The sequence below is a fragment of the Gymnoscopelus braueri genome (genome assembly GCF_963280865.1).
Source record: "Gymnoscopelus braueri genome assembly, chromosome: 15".
Taxonomy (NCBI): Eukaryota; Metazoa; Chordata; class Actinopteri; order Myctophiformes; family Myctophidae; genus Gymnoscopelus; species Gymnoscopelus braueri.
In genome coordinates this window covers 16,388,177-16,412,422 of record NC_137620.1, presented here as the reverse complement: position 1 = coordinate 16,412,422, position 24,246 = coordinate 16,388,177, and the positions used below count along the sequence as shown (strand labels likewise).

At 43.7% G+C, this 24,246-nt stretch overlaps 1 protein-coding gene across 3 annotated transcripts in view; it reads right to left on the bottom strand.

The window, feature by feature from the left end:
- LOC308102464 (diacylglycerol kinase delta) overlaps positions 1 to 24,246 on the bottom strand; it is a 154,392-nt gene that overhangs the window by 27,525 nt on the left and 102,621 nt on the right. For all 3 annotated transcript variants that reach the window (XM_080452184.1, XM_080452185.1, XM_080452186.1), the window contains 15 exons: positions 23,913 to 24,017; positions 19,407 to 19,539; positions 18,652 to 18,758; positions 18,183 to 18,308; positions 11,608 to 11,710; positions 10,957 to 11,116; positions 10,349 to 10,457; positions 9,442 to 9,581; positions 8,157 to 8,238; positions 7,320 to 7,411; positions 4,871 to 4,970; positions 3,824 to 3,889; positions 3,106 to 3,277; positions 1,575 to 1,670; positions 464 to 548 (listed from right to left, as the gene is read on the bottom strand). In XM_080452184.1, coding sequence (XP_080308310.1) covers positions 464 to 548; positions 1,575 to 1,670; positions 3,106 to 3,277; positions 3,824 to 3,889; positions 4,871 to 4,970; positions 7,320 to 7,411; positions 8,157 to 8,238; positions 9,442 to 9,581; positions 10,349 to 10,457; positions 10,957 to 11,116; positions 11,608 to 11,710; positions 18,183 to 18,308; positions 18,652 to 18,758; positions 19,407 to 19,539; positions 23,913 to 24,017 — 1,676 coding nt within the window. The remainder of the gene's footprint in view (positions 1 to 463; positions 549 to 1,574; positions 1,671 to 3,105; positions 3,278 to 3,823; positions 3,890 to 4,870; positions 4,971 to 7,319; positions 7,412 to 8,156; positions 8,239 to 9,441; positions 9,582 to 10,348; positions 10,458 to 10,956; positions 11,117 to 11,607; positions 11,711 to 18,182; positions 18,309 to 18,651; positions 18,759 to 19,406; positions 19,540 to 23,912; positions 24,018 to 24,246) is intronic.

The following is a 24,246-nucleotide window of genomic DNA, read 5'->3' as shown; positions in this document are numbered from 1 at the left end:
TATATATATTTAATATCATATTGTTTATGTCCCTCAAACGTTTTCAAAAGGTTTGAGCCTAAATCAAGCCTCAGATATACTCATTCCAACTAACTTCTCTCTGGCTTATAAAGCACTTTCACCTGCAATACCACATTGTCCTGATTTGGCACGTGGCGCTATTGAGCCAGTTTGTATGCATGTTATCTCCTGGTTCTGTGTGGAAAAAGTAAAAAAAAAAGAAAATAAATACATTTAAAAAAAGAAGATAAATATTCTATGATTTATCATAGGTGAGTGAAAACACTCGAAAATCGCCGGCAGTGGCGTGGCAAAATCATGTTTTATTTCTGGCAGTCAAGGAGTTAACCTGCATAAGCCTGCAAGGTCATCAAGGCTATAGGGCAAGTGTTAGGGTGAGAGTCTACGGTAAGTGCTGCTAGTGCACACACACACACACACACACACACACACACACACTTACACAGTGTCCTCGTTGTAGATGACAGTGTTGATGCTCTCCGGTTTCTCCAGGACAATGGTGGAGGCGGGGCTTAAGTTCCCTGAACCTGGGGAACAGCATTGTGGGTAAATGGAGCAGAATACACACATGTCAGGAATAGGGGAAGGTAATGGATACCACTTCTAAACAACAGCTCTTTGTTTCTTTCTTGTCAAATACACCAACGCAATTCACAAGATTAGACAATAGTGGGTTTTACACAATGTAGGCTATGTCATCATGTAGAGGATTTTGAAGCGTTGCTACGAGAAGTGACTGAAAACTCTTTTCAACATCCTGTCAGCTGTTTACACCACTAGCTAATTTAAAACAACCGATATCTGATATGTTTATGTCGTTTCCCAGGGTAACGGTTACAAACAGGAAGTTCACATTCACAGTTCTTACAAAAGTGGCAAAGTGAACTTAATGGTATGACATCATGTGACAAGTAGAACAATACCTGTTGTGTGAAAAAAGACAGATCATTTGTACATTTAGGGTGAATAATACGAGAATTCCAAAAGTTTACTGGCAGATATAAAGAGCTGGAAAGAAGTCAGAGGTTCTGCAACTTATGTAATGACAACTGAATTGGAGATGAGTTTCGTGTTTCGTTCGAGTGTAAGAATGCTAGTCTCATGAATTTTGGACACATCTGCCAAAATTCTATTTAACTCACCCATCTATGTTGAAATACATTTTATTACTGCAATCTGATAAGGCAAACGTCATTTGTATGTCCAAAACTGTTACTTTTCAGGATTCAAATTCAAAAACAGCAAAAGTAGCAGATCCACAAGCGCCACGTTTTGAGCTTGTAGATCTGCTACTTTTGATGCTTTTGTGTGACGCTATATCATCAAGATCAAGAAGGGCGCTAATTTATGAAAAAATAAGATGTTTCTGCCCGACAGCAATATACTGTATGCCAGTACACAGTCAAATCTTCAAGGGATAGTTCACCCCAAAATGACTTTTTTTCTATCGATTAGTCACCGCATGGAGACTGTGTGTGCCTCCATTACTGTCAGTGAGTTGAGTGTGAACCTCAGACTCTGTAATGAAGTGTTTTGTAAGAAGGAGAACTGACGTGGTTCTGAGTCTCTCTCGTCACTGTTCTCTCTCTTCATGGAGGAGCAGGAAGACATCCTCTGGACCTGAGAGTGACGGTTCTGTTCATCCACCACTGAGAGAGGGAGGGAGAGAGAGAGAGAGAGGGATTCAAAAGGTGGAGACATACTAGCACAGGCACAGAGGAGAGTAGAGAAAAGCTAGCAAACATCCCGATTACATAGAAAAAAATCACATCCCTGGTTCTCGTACGGTATTTACCAGACAGCTTTTCAAAATCCCCGGAGTGCACAAACATGAAAAGATTCTACAGTGGCTGTGAGCTATGATACCTCAGCGGATAGATACAGGAAACAGTTTGAAAATGGAAGAAACATTTGGAAAATAGAGCAGGTTACGGAGGATGAACCAGCTCAGTGGCCTTGTGGTTACGCAGTCCTCCGTGAGACTGGGGAGCTCAGGGTTCAATCCCGGGCTGAGTCATACCAAAGAATATACAAAAGTAATATGAAATGTCTCCCTGCTTGGCACTCAGCAAGGGTTGGATTGTAGGTAATAAGTATCTGCGACATACTAGTGTCGATGTACTTGTATAGAGCTGCCTCAACCTAAGGAAACGGGAGATAAGGCTACGTAGCTCGGGAACCATTGGTTCAGGCTATTAACTTATCCAGGAAAAAATAAATCAAATATATAAATATTTTTAAAGATTTATTTTTGGGCTTTTATGCCTGTATTGATAGGATAGTAGGTTGACAGGAAATGGGGAGAGAGCTGAGTGACATGCAGCAAAGGCCGTCGGGATCGGGACTCGAACCTGCGACGCGCTGTCAGGCTACTTTGGAGCCTAGGTGCCCCGACCGCTACGCCAGCGGTCCGGGCCATAAATCAAATATTTTCTAATCTTGCTAGCTACACTAGGCTCTCTCTGCTGCATCTCTCATATCATTTGACACACATTACAGTGCATTCAACAATCCACTAAAAATAAATGTCAACACAAATGAAGTAATTTTATGTGTTGCCAGGAAGCATTGTTGAAGACTTATTTTGGGTACTTCCTGTTGGGTCTGTCCTACGGTAAACACGGGCAAAAGGTGAAGTATTTTCAAAGCATGTGGCAGAGGAGGAAGTCCACATACCAGACCTAAACTGGATCTGGCAGTTTTACTGGATCGAGTAGCGGGCTTTCTTCCATGGAAATGAATGAATTCAACTGGATTGACAAGTCGGGATGCATTTCCTATTACTGGGGCCAAAGAATATGTGTGTGTTGTTTAACCCCTTAAGACCGGGAACGCATGTTGTGTCAAAAATAGCAGATCTACAACCTCATAGCTTGTAGATCTGCAATTTTTTTAAAAGCCAAAGTAATCTGACGTGACACAGATGCGTTCCCGGATTGAATGGGTTAAGAACAGGGAAGTGAGGTGTGTGTGTGTGTGTGTGTGTGTGTGTGTGTGTGTTGTTGTGTGTGTGTGTGTGTGTGTGTGTGTGTGTGTGTGTGTGTGTGTGTGTGTGTGTGTGCGCGCATGTCTGTGCGTGCGTACCTTTCTCAGCCTGCTCTATGATCTGTCTCAGGGCCTTCTTCAGACTGTTGGCTCTCAGCATCAGCTGCTCCTTGGAGCGGTAGGTCTTCACGACGGTTCCCGCCTCGCCGCTCTCCTCGCAGGGCCCCGTGTCACCTCCCTCCTGGCCGGCCAGCGTGCCCGCTGGCACCACCTGTTCAACGCGGTGGAGGGAGGAGGAACTGTCAGTAGGTTTGAGGACTATATTTTACACGGTAGAAACAACAACAGCAAAAAAACGAGCACACCGACTCGGTCCGTTGCAACGGCGTGCAACGGCGGCTCAAGATGACCCACCATGTGCGTAAACAAAGAATAGCCGGCACTCCGAAGTCCTTCTGGTACTTTTTAATTGATAATAAGGCATGGGCATTATGGGTCCCAGGTATATAAAGTCACACAGTGCAGCTTTAAGAAACTTTATGGAAGATGAGCTATTTGATATGATAATGATCAAAATGAGGATTTATGACATTTATTAATACAAATAAAAATAAAACTTAATATGATATATTCACTATGCATATTCATTTAGAACGGCAATGAGACAGCCGTATCAATGCTGTCTTAAAAGTTGTGGTTATGACATTCAGTCAGTGTGATTCAATGACTGAACATGACTCACACACTTGAGTGAGTCGTGAGTTGTGTGTTTGTTGTACTATAATCAATACAAGGTCTTTCTTATCAGTGTTATTACCTGAGCCTCCGCTTCCTCACTCAGAGCCTTGACCAAGGAATCTAACTTCTCATTCAGCAACGCACACTGAGAGAGAGAGAGAGAGAGAGAGAGAGAGAGAGAGAGAGAGAGAGAGAGAGTCACAGCTACTGTTAAATAGCATCTCCCAGTACGTCTAAGAAAACGTACTCCAGCTGTATCCTTCCGATAAATGTTTTAATGAAAAACATGAATACATTGTTAAGTGAAAATAGCAGATGTACAACGTTGCTGTCGGGTGGGAAAATGTCCAAAACTGTTGCTTTTCAGGATTCAAATTCAAAAACAGCAAAAGTAGCAGATCTGCAAGCTCGAAATGCGGCGCAGAGCATACTTTTGATGCTTTTGTGTGACGCTGTAAAAGGCCTGTGTTCAAAATGATACTTGAGTAAAAGTACAAAAGTATTGGTATCAATATACTTAAACCAAAAAGTTAATACCAAAAGTAAAAGTACTAACATGTTTGAAAATAGCACATCTACAAGCTCACAAGCTTGTAGATTGGCTATTTTCAAATAGCTTATGTATAGAATAGGGCTAAAGTGGTTCATGCACGTTTTATATTATAATAATTTAAATCTGTAAAGTAACTAGTAACTAAAGTTTTCAAATGATTGTAGTGGAGTTAAATTACAATATTTACCTCTGAGATGTAGTGGAGTAGTAAGAGTAAAAGTATTGACAATTGGAAATACTCCAGTAAAGTAAAACACCTCAAAATTGTACCTAAGTACAGTACTTGAGTAAATGTACTTAGTTACTTTACACCACTGGGGGGCCGGGGCGGTGACAGGATCGGTTCCCACAGCAGTAGGCGTATAGGTTTGCTAGTGGCCATTCTAGCAGCTATCTTACACTTGTAAGCATATTAAATTCAAAGAAGAGAGGATGCTGTCCTCTTAACATTCTGCTACATCTCTCTGCTGAATCCACCTACACTGACCACCATTACACAAACTCTTGTATAACACACACACACACACACACACACACACACACACACACACACACACACACACACACACCTACCTTTTTAGCCATAGCATCAGCCTCCTCCTTGTTCTCCGTGGCTTTCTCATATGCCTTCCCCACCTCTGTCACAAACTCATTGACCGTCCCACACAGAAACCTGGAGGAGAGACAGATTCTTTAAAGACCTTTATTCTATCATATACAATGACACTCTCCTAGCCTCGCGTGGCCAGACAATATCACACGACACACTGCGTGGATATTAGTCTGGTCCCTATCAACGATAAAAAAAATTCCAAGGGGCGGTTACAAAAAGATCCAAACGGACTCCATTGGTTAGACCTAAACCAATCAGAGCAGTGCTTCCTTGTTCACGAACTAATCAGAGCAGTGCTTCCTTGTACGTCATTGCTCCAAATAAGGTGATAAGCCCGCCCACATTTGGATACTGGGCCCTGGTTGGCTCCACACCACTGCGGAGGGAGAGAAATGGAATCTCTATGGAGGGGGGCCAGACCTAATCTGCCGAGGGCTAAAGTGCGATGCGATTTTGCAAAGGCAGATTCGGCTGGAACCAGGCTAACACTCTCCATCATGACCTACATACTGTAGCAGATACAACTTTCTTTTCTTTTTTGTGTCCGTTAAAACCGGGAAAGTATCTGTCATTTTAGCTATATACTATATATAGCACATTGGTTCTCAAATTGGGGTCCAGCAAAAGTAGATAATATAGCGTCACAATAATTTTAACCACTTTAACCATTATTTTATACTTTGGCTATTAAAAAAATCGTGAAAATTTGTTCAAATCTTTGAATATATATATATATATATATATATATATATATATATACATATCTTTAAGCACGTTTTTTTTTTTACTCAAATCTTTGCTTCAGGGGGTCCCTGTAACAAAATATTTTGAGACGGGTGTGTGTCAAATGCACATCATTTTGGGCATCCCTGACCTTGACATGAAAAAGTTTTGAGCACCACTGACATAGAAACATACGTTTTTCAGAAAACAGATTTAGAAGCCATTTTTAGAATCGGCCTCAGGTCTTAATGGGTTAAATCTCACAGCAATACATATAGTTGAAAACCAGCTACTCCTTCACAACAGAACAGAGAACCTCACTGAAGCACCACTCAAACTCATCGACATTATTCACGAGCGAATAAAAACCAAAAATCCTTGGCTGAAGCCGCTCTCCTGAAAAGATTTTTTCCCTCTTTTAGAAATGGCCTGTTCCACTACAAAGCTCAACAGCTGACACTTCTTGGCATTTTGTTTCTGCAGCCAGCACCAAGTATAAAAGCTGGTTCACACCAAACCTCATTACACTAAAATGTTCCTCAGCGTTTTCAACTAGAATACATCAAGAGGGAAGTGACATCTATAGCTATGCGATAGTGTACAGCTGATCGCATAGCTATGTATGTCACTTCCCTCTTGATGTATTCTAGTTTGAAACGCTGAGGAAGGCCGACGTGCCGAAACGCGTCCATTTCTCTAGATAGACTGCTGCTGTTAACCTATTAAAAATGAAGAATATAACTTAAGAGAGTGCGGATAATCCTTTCATTGTACTGTATGTATCCTCAGGAATCTGCACCCAGATTAAACTATAAGAGACTAATCCTCAAGACTCCCCTTGAGTAGAGCACGCCTTCTCCTGGCGGTATTGATCCGGCAGGAGAGTTGCCTTACAATGGATAGGGGTTTCATGTTGTATTAAAGTTATGCACACTGAAGCATTAACCGCATAGTGTCCCTTGTTTAGCATTGTGTAGTAGCACCCTCTCTGTTATCTGTAGGGTTTGAAAAAGTAAAACAAAAAAAAAGTATCCTTTGCACGATGTGACCCTGGCCTGTTGAGGCCCTCTTCTAGCCCCCTCCCCCAGCCCCCCCCCCACCCGGATGATACAGCCTCAGTGGTGATGAGACGCAAGGTCCCCTGTCCCCCACACGTATTGCACTAAAATACACTGAGGAGACTCCCTAAATAGTCCTTTAATACGTCACTGTCACTTACTGAACTCACTGTCCCCTTTGTGTGTGCGTACGTGTACTTGGATGTGTGTGTGAGTGTGCGTGTGCGTGTGTGTGTGCGTGTGCGTGTGCGTGTGCGTGTGCGTGTGCGTGTGTGTGTGTGTGTGTGTGAGTGTGCGTGCGTGCGTGCGTACGTACGTGTGTGTGCGTGTCCTTGGGGAAGAGACCAGAGAAGAATTACCCATTGTCCAGACACTCACCTTCCCTCTCTCTCTCTGTCTCTCTCTTAGATGGCCTCTCTTCTCTCATCACCCTTTTTCTACAAGCATCGTCTCCCTTTACTTCTCCTCTCCAAATTTCTCTTCCCATTTTATTTCCCCTTCCCTTCCCTCCCCTCCTCTCCTCCCCTCCCCTCCTCTCCCCTCCTCTCCCCTCCTCTCCCCTCCTCTCCTCTCCTCTCCTCTCTCGGAGAGCTTCAGTAATTGCTGTCCCAGCATGTATGACACATACTTGGCAGAGGAAATGACATCGCTGTGTTGGTCCGAGTCCAGGATCTTGGTGAGGTGGGACGCGACCGAGTCTGCATACTGAGTGATATGTACCTGAGAAGGACGGATAGAGAGAGAGAGATACGTCAACACACGTCCTCTACTGTCGAGTACATTTTCATATGGCATTATAAGGTGAAAACAAAATGCTCTTTTTCCTCCACACCAACTCTCCGAAAATACCAGATCTACAAGCTCACAGCACCTCAAAGCGCGAGGCGTTGCGAGTTGTAGATCTGCAATTGTTCGGCTAACGTTCCCCATCACACAAAGATTTGGCGGACACCCTCTAGTTACTATGAGGACCCCCCTAGGGGTCCTGGACCCCCTTTTGAAGACCCCTGACATAAACATGATGCATCTTTACCACTTGAACCCTATTCTGGGCATGTCATAATAGGCGAAGATTTGCTGAAAATAGCAGATCTACAAGCTCACAATGCGCGTGACGTGTTGTGAGCTTGTAAGTCGGCTATTTTCGGCAAAGATATTTGGTGTAGAGGGAAAAGCAGGACGGTGCCAAGTATTATTGCCTTTTCAGAAGTCATATAAGGCAAGTCGTATTCAATAATATGCTAACCCGTACCATGAGGGTTTGACATAAAGCTTGAAGGACTTTGTTTATCCCATTAAGACCGGGAACACATCTGTGTCATTTTAGATGTCTCTGGCTATTCAAAAATAGCAGGTATATACAAGCTCATAGCGCGGCACTTAATGGATTATCAAAGAGAAAAGCCTAAGCAGTCATTTGGGCTCTATGGTACCTTTAGAGGGTAATCAATACTCTACACAGTACCTGGAGAGGGAAATCAATACCGTCTTCCTCCTTGGTATTGGGTGAGTGTTTGGTTGGCACCTCGTAAGTCATCACACTCCACCTGAAAACGCATGCACGCATACGCGCACACACACACGCACGCACACACACGCACGCACGCACACACACGCACGCACGCACACACGCACACAGGCTTAATGTCAAGCACCAGGAAACAAAACATTCTTATCAGCCAATGGGATCAAGGCAGGGGACAGCGACAAACAATCCGATCAGACGACCTCTGTGTCCCTTTATCCTTATCACAGGTTGCACCGGGGATAAACACGCTTCCAAACAACGTCCTAGCTTATCGTTTTTAAGTCAGGACATTAAACAAGCAAAGGTAACAACTGTTCAGTCAGTCAGCTAGTTTACTAAATTTAGACCCTGAAAATATCTGTTGTGAAAACCTATGGCACAAGTTTCTCGCGTCGCTTACGGGTCTGTAACTCTGAGAGTGTACAAATGGGTCCATTTATACACTCTCAGAGTTAAATGAACACTGAGAATTTTACAGTGTAGATTGGGGTCCCAAAGATAAAAATAAATCAATTTTTTTAAAGGGTCCATTTGGACCCTTGGTGGGCCCATTGAGAAACAAACAGTTTGTGCGCAAAAAAGGAAAGGCTCCCTGATTAGACAGATGAAATGACAAGGAATCAGTGGTGGAAAAAGTACTCAAATGTTTTACTTAAGTAAAAGTATCGATACTGCAATGTAGAAGTACTCTGTTACAAGTAAAAGTCTGGAATTAAACATTTACTTGAGTAAAAGTATAAAAGTATTGGTATCAAAATGTACTTAAAGTACCAAAAGTAAAAGTACTAACATTTTTGAAAATAGCAGATCTACAAGCTCACAACGCGTCGCGATGCGACAAGTTGTGAGCTTGTAGATCGGCTATTTTCAAATAGCCTAGGTATAAAATAGGGCTAAAGTGGTTAATGTGTGTTTTATAACGTAATCATTTGTATCTGCAAAGTGACTAGTAACTAAAGTTTTCAAATAATTGTAGTGGAGTAAAAGTACAATATTTGCCTCTGAGAGGTAGTGGAGTAGAAGTAAAAGTATAGACAATACTCCAGTAAAGTAAAAGCACCTCAAAACTGTACTTAAGTACAGTACTTGAGTAAATGTACTTAAGTTACTTTACACCACTGCAAGTAACTTCCTGGTAAAGATATAAAACCAGCAGTACCAGGTGTTCCTGTGGACTGGAGTTATAGGAACCATCAGTGAACCTATAGAGTGTTCAGGTTACCTGTCCAGCATCTTAGTGGTGGCTCTCTCCAGCTTCTCCAGGATCTGAAGGAGTTGAGCGTCGTCGTCGCACAGCCCGCCCCAACCCAGCACCCGCGCCAGATCGTTACCGGTACCCAGAGGAAGAACGCCCAGCTGACACTGGAGAGAGAGAGACTTCATTTCAACTTAAATTTCCCAGCTGGACAAAATAATGCCCAACACACATCCACCTAATTAATTCATAATCTTTTATTTATGTCCAAATGTCACAGAATGACACCTGGTTTGCGCGTGCTATTCTACTCTGACTTTTAACAAGATTAAACCATTCAAACCGGGAACGCATCCGTGTCATTTTTAGATTGATTTGGGCTATTCAAAAATAGCACGAGTGCGGCACTATGAGCTTGTAGAGAGAGAGAGAGAGAGAGAGAGAGAGAGAGAGAGAGAGCGAGAGAGAGAGAGAGAGAGAGAGAAATGGAGATGTGTCAGATAAAAACATCATGTAAAAAGAAGCTTCATAAATCTCATCGCAATACATAGTTGAAAACCAACTGCCCCTCCACAGAACAGAGAGCCTCATTGAAGCACCATTCAAACTCATCTACATTATTCATGAGAGAATACAGTCGAACATCTGATTCTTGCTTTAACCAATGCTTAGTTTAAACGTTGGCTGAAGAAAAAAACCCCAAATATATTTCCTTCATTTAATGGCCAGTTTGGCCTGTCCCACTACAAAGCTAAAAATCGGACACTTCTTGGCATTTTGTTTCTGCCGCTCTTCGAATCTCTCAGTCTTTATCTTCATCTCGTCTCCATCATCCCCTTCCTCTTTTCCGACTTGTAATCATCGCCCGAACCTTTCTCTAGCCTTCCTTCCTTCTTTCCCTCCTTCCCTCCCTCCTCATCTCACCCGTCCTCACCTGTTTGTGGAGGTTGAGCTTGTCGAGCTCAGAGAGCACCCAGCCCACACTGCCGTCTCCCCCACACACCAAGGTACGAAAGGTCGGAAACTTCTGGAACAGACGCAGCCTGGAGGAGAGAGGGAGAGAGAGAGAGAGAGAGGGAGGAGGAGAGGGAAAGCGATGGAGAGGAAAGGAGATACCGTATGTTATACAGTAGGAAGCTGAAGTACATAATGTCAAGTACAGTATCTAACACAGTGTTTCCCAAACATAGATTTGTGACCCATTTCTAGGGGCTGCGAGTACGTTTTTCATAATTTTTTTAACCTTTCCTACAAAATAAATAATCATCTAAAGATATTCAGAAATGTTAAAAAACGATTTTAATTAAAATAGCAGAACTACAAGCACATTCGTGCTATTATTGAACTTGGGCTTATGTGGTTAATTCATCATATATTTTTGTACGCTTTGTTGACACCATATTTCTCTTTTGGGTCTTGAGCTAAAAAAGTTGTTCTCTGTCAAAGAGGTTTTACATGAACCAAGAAGTTCTGAGTCATAGATGAGTCACACAGGAAAACGGAGAAGGGCAAAGATGTACGGAAAGAGAGAGAGAGAGATACCCCAGCTGTGGTCCTCCGTTCATCAAGTCAAACACCTGGGCAGGGTTGAGGAGCTGCTTGAACTTGCGGAGGAATTTCACCCCCTGGTTGTCTCCACTCTTAGAGTTGACCAGGACCAGCAGAGGGCTGGAGCACGATGCCGAGGTGGCCTTCCAGAAGCCTGCACACAAATATAAACACACACATTTCTCCCTCAACATAGTTCTATAATAAGCAAAACACCCGTCCAAGTTTCTGAGTGTTGCGCCAAATGTGGTGACCTATCGAATTGTGACCGGAGCTCTTCCGCCCGTCCAGAGCATGGGAAGCAATTGCAGGCCATGTTCAATGTGACAAAACGTTGCAGGTGGAAACCTCATATGTCCCGGACGGTTACTTTTCAGGATCCAAATTTAAAAAACACAGTAAAAGTAGCTGCAGATTGACTTGTAGATCTGCTACTTTTGATGCTTTTGTGTGACGCTGTAGTGTGATCAAGTAGGGCGTTCATTTACGAAAAAAGTTCAAATATGGAGGCTAGGGTTCTGCCCGACAGCAACAATATGCGTGCGCGTGTGTGTGTGTGTGTGTGTGTGTGTGTGTGTGTGTGTGTGTGTGTGTGTGTGTGTGTGTGTGTGTGTGTGTGTGTGTGTGTGTGAATGTGCGTCTCACCATCTGAGTCGATAATGTTGAGTGCGGTGGGAGGAATGATTGACACTCGGCACTGGCCCAATGGACATACCTTCCCCATCTGCTCTTTACAGCTGTTATGGACCTGCACGCACACACACACGCACACGCACAAACACACACACACACACACACACACAGTCAGTGGTCTCCATAGTATTCTTGCATTTCGCCAGAGGCAGAAAGGTCAGTTCATCCCCCTGAATATCACTTCTATAACCTTTGCAAATACCACAACATCCATGGTGTGTGTGTGTGTGTGTGTGTGTGTGTGTGTGTGTGTGTGTGTGTGTGTGTGTGTGTGTGTGTGTGTGTGTGTGTGTGTGTGTGTGTGTGTGTGTGTGTGTGTGTGTGTGTGTGTGTGTGTGTGTGTGTGTGTGTGTGATGATAAACGGATGATATTATTTAACCACTTGAATCCTAGTGTCCGTACATTGAATATTTATAAAATCTAAGTGTAAATATATATTATTTGATCTTGGCGTTCAGGCTCTGCTATACATTACTCCGAGCTCAGCACATTATAAGACAACCATTTAAGAGCAGGGAGATGTATAATATACATCTATAACTAACCCCTACCGGGGGAAAACAGAACCCTTAGGGAAAGCAGAGCCTACTGGTGGTGCTGGGGTGGTGGTGGGAGCAACCGAAGCACATACAATGTTCAGTGGCAGCACTGAGAGCAAGAGGAATTACAGCGAATGAGGTGAGCTTAATCCATTAAGACGAGGAACTCATCTGTGTCATTTTAATAACAGATATACAAGCTCATAGCGCAGCACCGAGTGCCGCACTATGTAGCTAGTAGATCTGCTATTTTTTTGAAAAAAATCATGAAAATGTGTGCTAATCTTTGAATATATCGCCTATATACATTTTAAACAATTTTTTTTGCGTCTGGGGGTCCCTGGAACTAAATATTTTGAGATGGGGGGGTCCACGGACAAATACGTATCATTTTGGGTGGTCCTTGACATGAAATAAGTTTGAGAACCACTGATATTATAGCAACATAAGTTAAAAAAAAAAAAAAAAAAAAAAGCAGATATACAAGCTCACAACGCGTTGCGTTGCAATGTGTTGCGAGCTTATACATCAGCTATTTTGGAGGCGTAGATATTTGGTGTAGCGAGACAAAAGGAGCGGACCTAGGATAGAGCCCTGGGCAACTCGGGTCAATTAAGGATATCGGGTTTAAGCGGCTAAGAAGACAGTTTTCATTAGTATTTGTATACAAGGCTATACTGGGACAGCTACCAACTTACATAAGCACATTACTCATTCAACGATGTGGGCACTGCAGTCTGAGATCACAACATTATACCTCAGATCATGTTCCCCCTGTGAGAACTAAATATGGGATATATGCTTTCAGCAATTCTGCACCATTCTCCATCTTTCTCAGAAAGAGATGAAGTTAGATTCCCTCCCTGGAACCGCCAGACACAGGCGGAACGTTGGAAGGACAGACAGACAGACAGACAGACAGACAGACAGACAGACAGACAGACAGACAGACAGACAGACAGACAGAAGAACAGAGACAGATGGACGGACACAGAGTGATGGAAGGACAGAGAGACAGACATCATGTAATGAGTATTTCAGCAAAGCTCGATTTATATTTTGTTGAGCCATGGTATTTCAAATACACAAATCTACAAGCTCACTACGCATCACGATGTGACGCGTTGTGAGCTTGTACATCTGCTATATTCGGCACGCAACACCGCCATCCATTTATCCAACTTCAACCATTTATCCACGAGGGGGCAACAGCTCCAGACGAGCCTTTCCCGGGCAACATAAGCCACTTCATCCCAAGGGATCCCCAAGCTCTCCAAGTTCCAGCGTGGAGATATAATCCCCCCCATCTGGTCCTTGGTCTGCCAGGGGGTCTCCTCCCAGTGGGACGTACACAGAGGACCTCCCTAGGGAGATGCTCAGGAGGCATCCGTACTACACTGGCTCCTCTCCACGTGAAGGAGCAGCTGCTCTACTCCGAGTCTCTCCTCTGTGACTGAACTTCTAACCCTATCCCTAAGGGAGAGACACCAGCCACCCGTCTGGGGATAAAAAACTATTTTCGGCCGCTTGTATCCGCAATCCTATCATTTCGGTCATGACCCACTCATCACGACCACAAGTGAGAGTAGGAACTAAGATTGACCGGTATAGAGCACCAAAGTCTGACGTAATTTACACATCCTACCTGGGTCGCGTTCTCCCCCCCCCGTTCTGAATTCCCATAGACGTGTTTAATATCGCGTCAAATAAGAACTGTGTTCCAAAAATAAACGAATGACCGTCAGCTGAAGCATCAGCTGACGGTGAGAAAACGCTAATGTTACTTCCGCCAAATTAGTTACATTTTCGCCAGAAACGGACTGTTTTAAATATGTGACTGACAATCATAAACGATACAGAGCCACCTCCCTGACAATATCGCAGAGACAATTTTTGGACCACAATTCTTATATGAGACGATTCTATGATGACCCAATGTTATTCTCCATAGAGAAATGACGTTACGACCCAGGGGATGGACGAGTGACGTCAGGACTTCTGTACTCTATATTGAGAGCTTTAGTGACAGCGAGATCGGGAAGCGCCACCGACATGCAGCTTGTGACATGCCACCGCCATGTCGCCTTTGCCACCGGCGACATGTCGACGACATAGGGGGCATGCTTGTGTCACCGGCATTGCGCATATACTGCCGACATGTCGCCTATGCCGGCGGCATAGAGGGCATGCTGGTGGCAGAGGCGGCATAGACGACATGCAGCTGGCATAGGCAGCCGACTAGGGGAAAGCTTTCCCCACAATAACAGAAAACGGAAGCCCTGAGGGACTCCGCTCAACCATGGTTAAATAAAAAAGTTGCCTATCTGAAGGACATTCTGTGACGGCTGGCATTATTCATGGAGAACACTTTGGAGCAGTGCACCCGGCAATTAGCTTATATTGTTGACTAGTTTACTAGCAACACACACACACACACACACACACACACACACACACACACACACACACACACACACACACACACACACACACACACACACACACACACACACACACACACACACACACACACACACACACACACACACACACACACACACACACACACACACACACACACACACACACACACAATGCCTTATTTAACACATTAAAGAGAACCAAAACCGTGAATTCCCGGTTTTGCAAATACACTCGTTGAGTGCCATAACCGGATATCTCCGTGAGGAGATTTTTGTATGTATTTATTTTTCCGCGTGGGGCGCTGTAGCGCAACTTTGGAATGATTCACGGAGCTTGAAAGAAGGAGAGGACGGAGGTGGATCCATGCCAAAAGAAATGACCTCCCGTCCTCACCCATTATAACTCCTTGAGAAAAATCTTTATATCTCCATTTCTTTTTTACCGTGGTGGAAACGAGCCATTCTCGATGGGCGATCACTCTGCAATGGCGGATCGCGTTAAAAATATTATTGTTCCAGGCGATAGACAGGACCGTCCACCATCGTGCACGCAGCCTTTGTTTACATCCGCGTCGTGGAGTCTACAGCCGTTAACAGCGCGGCGTAAATGGTAAGAACGAAGGCACTAGATGTACCCTGTTTTAATAAGCCTCTGGCACCAAATGTGTTAACTCTCTCAGTGCCACGCCCCGAGATATCCCGAGTTTTTCCCGAGTACCCTCCCTGCCAGCACGAGAAATCCCGAGTTTTTACTTTTGACTGTGGTCGCGCTATTCTGTTTATTTTTCATGATCACTTTCGCTTACTGACTCCTTCAGACTCATTGGGTTCCGGTTTCATGACGCAGATTCCGTTTCCGGTTCTAATTTTTTCCCCGCAGTCATTTTCGGCCAGAATAGGGAAAGTCACGGTTTTTCACACGGTATAAAAAACGAACGGAGAGGTCCACTTCTACTCTCTTTGGTCTGGGTGACGATCAGTCATCGTAGTCGTGTATCACATCGTAATTTAGCCCGATCAACGATTGTCGAAAATGTCAACATCCGGTTATGACCGGATGTGACGTGAGCCTGTTTGGGAGGGGGCGAGTGAGCCAGCGAGGTCATCAATGTGTCGATTTGTTGCTCTCTACTGGTAGAACTGTAATATGGGTTTAAAAACCCAATCAGATCATTTATTTGAATGAAAAATTACAAAATTTAAAAATTTAAAAAAACGCAAATTGCTGGCACTGGGGGAGTACTTTATGAAAATGCTCTTGGCAGTGAAAGAGTAGTGGTGTTGGGAAAAAAAAACGATTCTCGCAAAAATAGCCATTATCAACGATTCAAAATCAATTCACAATTTCAATTTTTTAAATATATTTAATATATACATGTATGTATTTATTTTTTCGCTGGTGAGCGTTACAGTTCTTACTATGGTGTGTGTGAAATGTAAGCTTACCATAATCATAGTAAACATTATCATGTCTTCAGTGATAATCAAGGGCTTTAGGGGAAAAATAAAACTAACTCCAGTCACATGCAGTTCCGTACAGCACAGCTGAGGTGTGTGTCACTGTCCAGCTGACTCTTGGTGGCGCATATGACTGTTATGTCATAGTCTTGTGAATTAAAATAGATAAAACTGATTGGGAATATTATAATTTTTTTGAATATTTATATTATTATTTTTATAATATCTTTTTTTTTTATCGAATCGTGAGCAGACAATTGAAATTGAAATTGATGTCCAGAGTCCACAACACATTTAGGGTAGAAAACATCAATCTACAAGCTCAAGCTAAAACATGGCACTTCTTCTCTTTCCTGGGTTCCGTTGCTTGGAACTTGGAGCAAGTTCCAACCTGATGTTGTGTGGCAGTTCCGACTGCTCCAGACCATACTGAATAACTGCAAACTTGCATAACGTCTTCAGACTAGGATTTAAGTCTAAGTTGTGCATCGAATTGCGAAGGTTGCAATAAGATCCTCCAAAGAGGCGATCTCCTACCATGCAGGCCATCCAAGGTCTCCCACATTTCCCCTTGGCCTCAAACCTCTTCCAGGTACGGGTCTTTTGATTGAACTTCCACGGATCACTTTTAATAACACCACACATTATGTACAGCTCTCCATTGTAGGCAAAGGCTGAATGAAACCTGCGTCCTTCTGGAAGCTGTGCAGGAGGCATGGTCAGCCAGCTGTCGCTCACTGTGTCAAACACTCCGATGCTATTAAAGTACTTATCAAAAGTTTTACTATAGTAGTACCCTGGATGGAACCAAAATACAAACATCTTTGTGCCAATGATGGTGGCGGAGAGACATCTGGCGAAAACAGGTGGAGAGCCTGTGGTGTTAATTAAAGACCAGACCATTGTGGTGGTGTCCAACTTGTACAACGCGTTAATGTAGTACGCATTAATTTGATTCATTGCATTGACATACATGACCTTTCCCAAGCCACAGGCTGAGTGGTTGTACTTGTACCCCACCTCTGGAACGGTCCCAGAAACCTTGGGTTTGAACCATCTGTGGGTGTCGACATCAAACGCATAGAGCACCTTGCAGCATCCATCTGAACTATTCTTGACCCCGCCCCAGATGTAGATGACCTCTCTAATCAGCACAGCTGTGTCGCCTTTGCGCACGCGGTGGACCTCGGGGGGACGTTCTCCTCGTCCGGGCGTCACCGGAGGCAACTGCCTCCAGCTTAAAGACACTGTGTTGAATACGTGCACGTCGACGTGATCCCCGTCGTCCACGCAGACCTCCATGCAGGTCTCTGTGTCACAGTACACGTGGTCTCTGTGTCACAGTACACGTCCAAGCAGTAGAGCTTGTGTCCGATGGCTACGGCATGACCAACACCCGGTGGCCCTGACTTCACCGTGGTCCAGCAGAACATCTGTCTGTTTGTCTCTGTCTGTCCCTCTATCTCTATGCGTCTCTGCCTTCTCTCTGTTCCGTCTGTATCTCTGTGCAACACTAGTGTGCCATGTATTTATTGTCCTTCAACATCTTATATACGGCGGATCAGTGCTCTGGTCTGACGTCACACGCAACACAAACCCTGAGAGCTACGTTTATAATGACCACCAGATCAATGCCATGAATCAGGGGTGACCGATAGGTAGACCACGATCTACCAGTAGATCACAAAGGCTGGTCATGTAGATTGTGTGCCATGTCCTTAAATAAAGAAATATAATCTATAAAAACTCTGCCTGTCATCTCCCTTCACAGCTTCTATAGCAGGCAAACCCAGTGTTGCAGAGAAGCCAAACATACACCTCCATACAGATTCCAAAGAAAGGAAACAGCCATCTCAGGTCATTTCTTTTGCATTTTCAGCAATGGGGTTATTATGTGTTCGTTTAGATCTTGGAGTGACAGCGAGATCGGAAATCGGCATGTGACATGCCACCGACATGTTACCTCTGTCACCGAAAGGCACAACATGCCAGAGGCATGCCGGTGGCAGAGGCGACGTGTCGCCGGCATGTCTCATGCTGGTGGCATGTCACATGCCACCTTTCGATGTCGCATCTCCTGGACAAGCTGACGGGAGTGTGACTTACGATGTCCTTGCACCAGAGACAACGCCAGTCCTGCAGCCGGCGCACGCTGCCACAGTTCTTGTCACACACCACACACTTGGCGTTGACCGGCAGGTTGCCCTCCAACCACTGATGAGGCATAGTCACCTAGGAAGAACACACGCGCAAGCACACACACACACACACACACACACACACACACACACACACACACACACACACACACACACACACACACACACACACACACACACACACACACACACACACACACACACACACACACACACACACACACACACACACACACACACACACACACACACAAATCAATTCAAATGTTAAACAAAGCAGGTATACTTGATTTCTATTGTACGTTTCAGGCATACAGCAGGGGAGCTCAAGTGCCTTGCAAATAATAACACACAAATAAAAGAAGGTACATATAGTATTGTGTACTACACTATGTATGTACAATCTGTACACTCACCCCTTCTTTGTCCTCCATGATGTCATTTCCTATGGAGGCCAGCGTGGTCCATTTGCAGCTGTTGGTGGAGCGCACGGCACAGCGCTTATGGGCCTTGAACTTACACACTAAAAACGGAAGGTCAGAGGTCAATCCTCAGGACGGATGTATATGAACATAATGAAACCATGAGAGACTGGACGAGAGACTGGATGGCAGGTTGTTAAACTACTGTCCGGTGGGGAGGGGGTGATTTAATCAAGTGGGAAGAGGAGAGGGTATCATGCAGTAAAACAATATTTGTGCATATTTGACAGCTAATACACCACATATTGTTCAGATCTTTGCATCATAGTGTCTGTAATAGAGATAGCTTCCACCTTTGACCCTAGCCTAGAGGAAGCCTTTATGACCAATTAAATACCAACTACTCCTACATGCCATTTCAGAGCTGGGCTATAGGTGCAGACTATTTGTTTTTATATTTGGTAGCCTATACTGGTTGCTAGAGGGTTTCAACAACTTGGGATGCCCAAAAAGGAGGCAAAAAGGCTTGCAAAGTCCTGTGTTGTCTCTGCTATTGTTGGTAGCCGCCACACATGGCGAAGACGCTGTTACTTATACCCATAGAGTACTGAGTGATATGCTTATTGCATCATGAAGACATTGTGCCATGATTTTGTGAATGTAACCACCTTTAATATTTGTGTCCTTGTATTCTCTCCTTTATGTGGACATTAATGAATTGTTCAAATGTGTGTGTAGAGGGGCTCTACCTTCACAGGACAGTCCGTGTGAGGTGACCCCCGGCAGGGCCTCTCTGCAGACGTTACAGAAGGTGGGTCTGGCATGGGAGCACGCATACCAGTTGTGCATCCCTGAGAAATGCTCCATGTTGAACTGACTGGCCTGGGAGAGGACACAAACACAAAGGACAGGTCAGTGACATCACTGCTCTATGTTGAACTGACTCGGCTGGGAGAGGACACAAACACAAGGACAGGTCAGTGACATCACTGCTCCATGACAAACTGACTGGCCTGGGAGAGGACATAAACACAAGGACAGGTCAATGACATCACTGCTCCAGGACAGTCTATGGTTAAAACTGACAGTCCTATGATAGGACAGTAATTCTCAACCTTTTTTAATTTCAAGGACCGCCATTCTGATATGCAATAGTCCACGGACCCCCATTTGAAACCTTTTTTTTTTTTTTTTCTCTGGGACTTTAATCTACACTGTAAAATCCTCAGTGTTAATTTAACTCTAAAGGCGGTTACACACCGGCGAATATGCGAATATACGCAAAATTCGGACTCGTTCCGAATAATTAAAAGACTCTTTTTTTCGCTCCGCGAAACTGGTGTGGAAGCTTGCATTGACTTTATAAGGTTTTAAAAAAATACGTATTATTCGCATGAAAAAAATCGCCCCGGTGTGTAAGGACCTTAAAGGCCTTTGCAGACAGGGTGCGATTTTCCGCACGAAAAAAACAGACAATATCATTTTTTAAATGAACACATGGTTCTCAATGACCTCATGCACACCCCGTGCGGCGATGCGATGCGGCGATGCGATGCGGCGATGCGTTTTTTTTTCAATCGAACCCAGTTCGATTCGTGAGTCTTTTCGCATGCGGTAAAAACTGATTGACTAATCGCACCCTGTGTGCAAAGGCCTTTAGAGTGTACAAATGGAACCAAATGGACCCGTTCCGTAAGGGGAAGACAAATACAAGCCCAAGGAGGATAGGACAATGACGTGGAAGGATGACATCACGGTTTCATTAAAAAAGGTTAACGTGATTGAATGTCCTGTGATGATGGGAGGAACGCAGACCGATGGGGACAGTGACATCACTATGTTCTCTTTTTAACAGACTGTCTAAGGAAATGAGATTGGGTTGTGATCAAGGAGAAATGGAGGACATGTCAAAGCAAGCGGCCTGGGGAAGAACAGCTACTAATGGGACAATGGCGTTTGTTGCTGTCGGGCAGCACCTCCTATCTCCTATCTCCAAATTTTTATATATTTTCAAACATAAAACAATGGCAAAAAAAGGTGAATGAGGTGTTGGCTATGGAAAAGATTACGGCCAAAATACTGACTTATTTATGGTCACCATGGATACTTGCCGTCCAAAACAAAGAGCTAAAATACACATTAATGATATTGTTATATTTGTTTTTTGTTTCTTTCTTTTATATATAGCCTTTACTCTCTCATTGCTTTCCTGTCTCTCCCACCTCTGCTGTATAATAAAAAAAATCAAAAAAGTATCTCCAAGAAGAGGATTTAGCTGTTTTTTTTTTTACTGATTACACCGATATGGGCTTCTACGGATGACTCAGTCAGCAGACGTGAATCAAAATGTTAAGGGCTCAATAATGTGACAAAGGGAGATTAAGACGCTGGAAATGCAAGGGAGCAGTTAAGCTCAGACACGAGTACTGGCTTACAATTTTCATCTCTCTTTTATCAAATGGAGGTGTCTGATGTTATGAGCATCATTAATCTGCCCAAAAGTGAAGAGATAAGGAGACGGAGGGAAGGTGAGCAAATGAGGAGATAATGTGTAATAAGGAGGGAGGTGGACGAATAATGCCTCAAGAAAATATATGAAAGGTGACAGAGTTGGGCTGTTAAAAGCAGTGGTGTAATTTTTGGGTATTTTTACTTTACTGGAGTATTTCAGTACTTTTACTTCTACTCCACTACATATCAGAGGCAAATATTGTACTTTTACTCCAATACAATTATTTGACAGCTTTAGTTACTTTGAAGATTTAGATTATTATCACAAAACATACATTAACCACTTCAGCCCTACAGTATATACATTTCGGCCATTCGAAAATAGCCGATCTCAGGGGGCACGGTGGCACAGTTGGTAGCGCTGTCACCTCACAGCTAGAAGGTCCTGGGTTCGATTCTCGCCGGGGACGCTGTGGGCGCTGGGGGCGTGTCTTCTCCTCCGCGTCATCAGCGCCCAATGCCGCCCATACCCTAGGTGGGGTTGGCGAAAGGGCCTACTCTGTGTGGAGTTTGCATGGTCTCCCCGTGTTTCCTAGGGTAGCTAATACCCTCACAAAAACATATAGTAATCCTGGTCGCTATACCGCTATGCCTGATGGAGGGGAAGGGAACTGGTTGGAATAACGTGTTCCTTCCACGCGCTACGTCCTACCGGGGAAACGCTCCCCTGTCAGGTGAAAAAAACAAAACAAAAAAAAGACGATCTACAAGCTCGCCTTGTAGCGCTTGTAGATTTTCATACATTTAAGACATTTGAAAACTTGTGAACTTGGACATTCTGCATAATGAGTACTTTCTACTTTTTGTACTTTAAGTAAAATATTTTGCCAATACGTTTGTACTTTTACTCAAGTACATTTTGAATTACGGACTTTTACTTGTAACAGAGTATTTCTACATTGCAGTATTGATACTTTTACTTAAGTACAACATGTGAGTACTTTTTCCACCACTGGTGAAAAGGGATGGAAGGAGGAGGTAATGAGGTTTCATCAAAGATATAAAGACAGATACCTACAGACACACAGAAAGACCTCGAGTGGAAAATAAGTAGGACGAAGACTCTTTCGGTTTTGTATTGAGAGTGGCCAATTATTTTTTTACCCCCTTTTCTCCTTTGCCAATTCATTCCTACACTATGTTTATCCACTTATATAAACAGCATAATAACCACTCAAAACGACGATAGACAGTTTATCCATTTGTTTACTTCAGCGCACTTTTCTACACCGCCTATCTTAACACATTCCATGCCAGAGTTTAATATCATAATGTACTCTCCAGTGCCAACGATTTATTGTTGTTTTTTTCACGTTGCCACAGACCTCGCTAAATACCAAATGATCGCGCGTTAAACTGTTTGTAGACACACAGGGTAGCTGTGTGAGTGGCCCAGAGAAGACCGTTTCAATCGGCGACATTCCATTTTGCAGTAGTCGCAGTTTCTGTTAAACAGCGTTCAGCGCGGAGAAAAACAACTCAGAGATAATGGCGGATTAGCGGAAGCTTTAGAGCGGCGGCGGATGGGAACGAAAATCTTCGATTGACATTCATTTCCGTTTCCGGTGTGCTACAATGAAATGTGTCACTGCGAGAGAGGCCTACAATGAAATGTGTCACTGCGAGGAAAAAAAAAGACCAATTCGCGTAGATCTACGCGACTGGCACGCTGCGCAATTATTTAGGTTTGCGTAGAACTACGCGATTGGCACGCAATGTGTTAAAGGAACAATGAACTGCCAAGATAACAGTAGTGCCTTTATTATATGTATTATTGAAATAATGTATGCTTGACCTAAATACATAACATCCCCACACACATTTCTGGAACCCTTTTTTTTGCATGATTCGACTGAGAGATTGGCCTAATTTGTTATATTAATGAACTAATAGTTTGTCAAAAATAGGATATATATCATGATTTATTGGGAGAAACCAAGCAAGTATATGTTAACTCTCTCAGTGCCACGCCCCGAGATATCCCGAGTTTTTCCCGAGTACCCTCAGTGCCAGCACGAGAAATCCCGAGTTTTTACTTTTGACTGTGGTCGCGCTATGATGTTTATTTTTCATGATCACTTTCGCTTCCTGACTCCTTCAGACTCATTGGGTTCCGGTTTCATGACGCAGATTCCGTTTCCGGTTCTCATTTTTTTCCCGCGATCATTTTCGGCCAGAATAGATAAAGTCACGGTTTTTCACACGGTATAAAAAACAAACGGAGAGGTCCACGTCTACTCTCTTTGGTCTGGGTGACGATCAGTCATCGTAGTCGTGTATCACATCGTAATTTAGCCCAATCAACGATTGTCAAAAATGTCAACATCCGGTTATGACCGGATATGACGTGAGCCTGTTTGGGAGGGGGCGAGTGAGCCAGCGAGATCATCAATGTGTCGATTTGTTGCTCTCTACTGGTAGAACTGTATTATGGGTTTAAAAACCCAATCAGATCATTTATTTGAATGAAAAATTACAAAATTTAAAAATAAAAAAAAACGCAAATTGCTGGCACTGGGGGAGTACTTTATGAAAATACTCTTGGCACTGAAAGAGTTAAATCAGACATTAAGCACCACCCACAGCTCAAACGGAATGATCCTCTAGTCTATTGCATAACAATTTATTGATTCGACTGAGAGATTCAGACTTTTGTTTTGCATGATTCGTCTACTAGTCGACTATAGGCAACATTTGGCCAATCAGATTCGACTATATACATTCTTAGTCGGGGACAGTCATACCTCATAGATTTCCAACTTCTGGACGGATTTCAGGGCGCCGATCCAGTCTTCCATCTCCTTCCTGCTCTCTGCACACAGCATCAACTTCCTGAATGGAGTGATCACCTGAGAGACAGAGAGAGAGAGATGGGGTGAGACAGTGTTGATTTCGTCGACTAAAACTAATAGCAGATCTACAAGCTCACAACGCGTCACACTGCGATGCGTTGTGAGCTTGAAGATCGGCTATTTTCAGCATGCAACCAAGTGTAAAATCAGCCATTACGACGCCATCAAGGCACCGCCAAAAAAACATTTTAGGCGACTAAATCAACTGTAGATTTAGTCGACTATA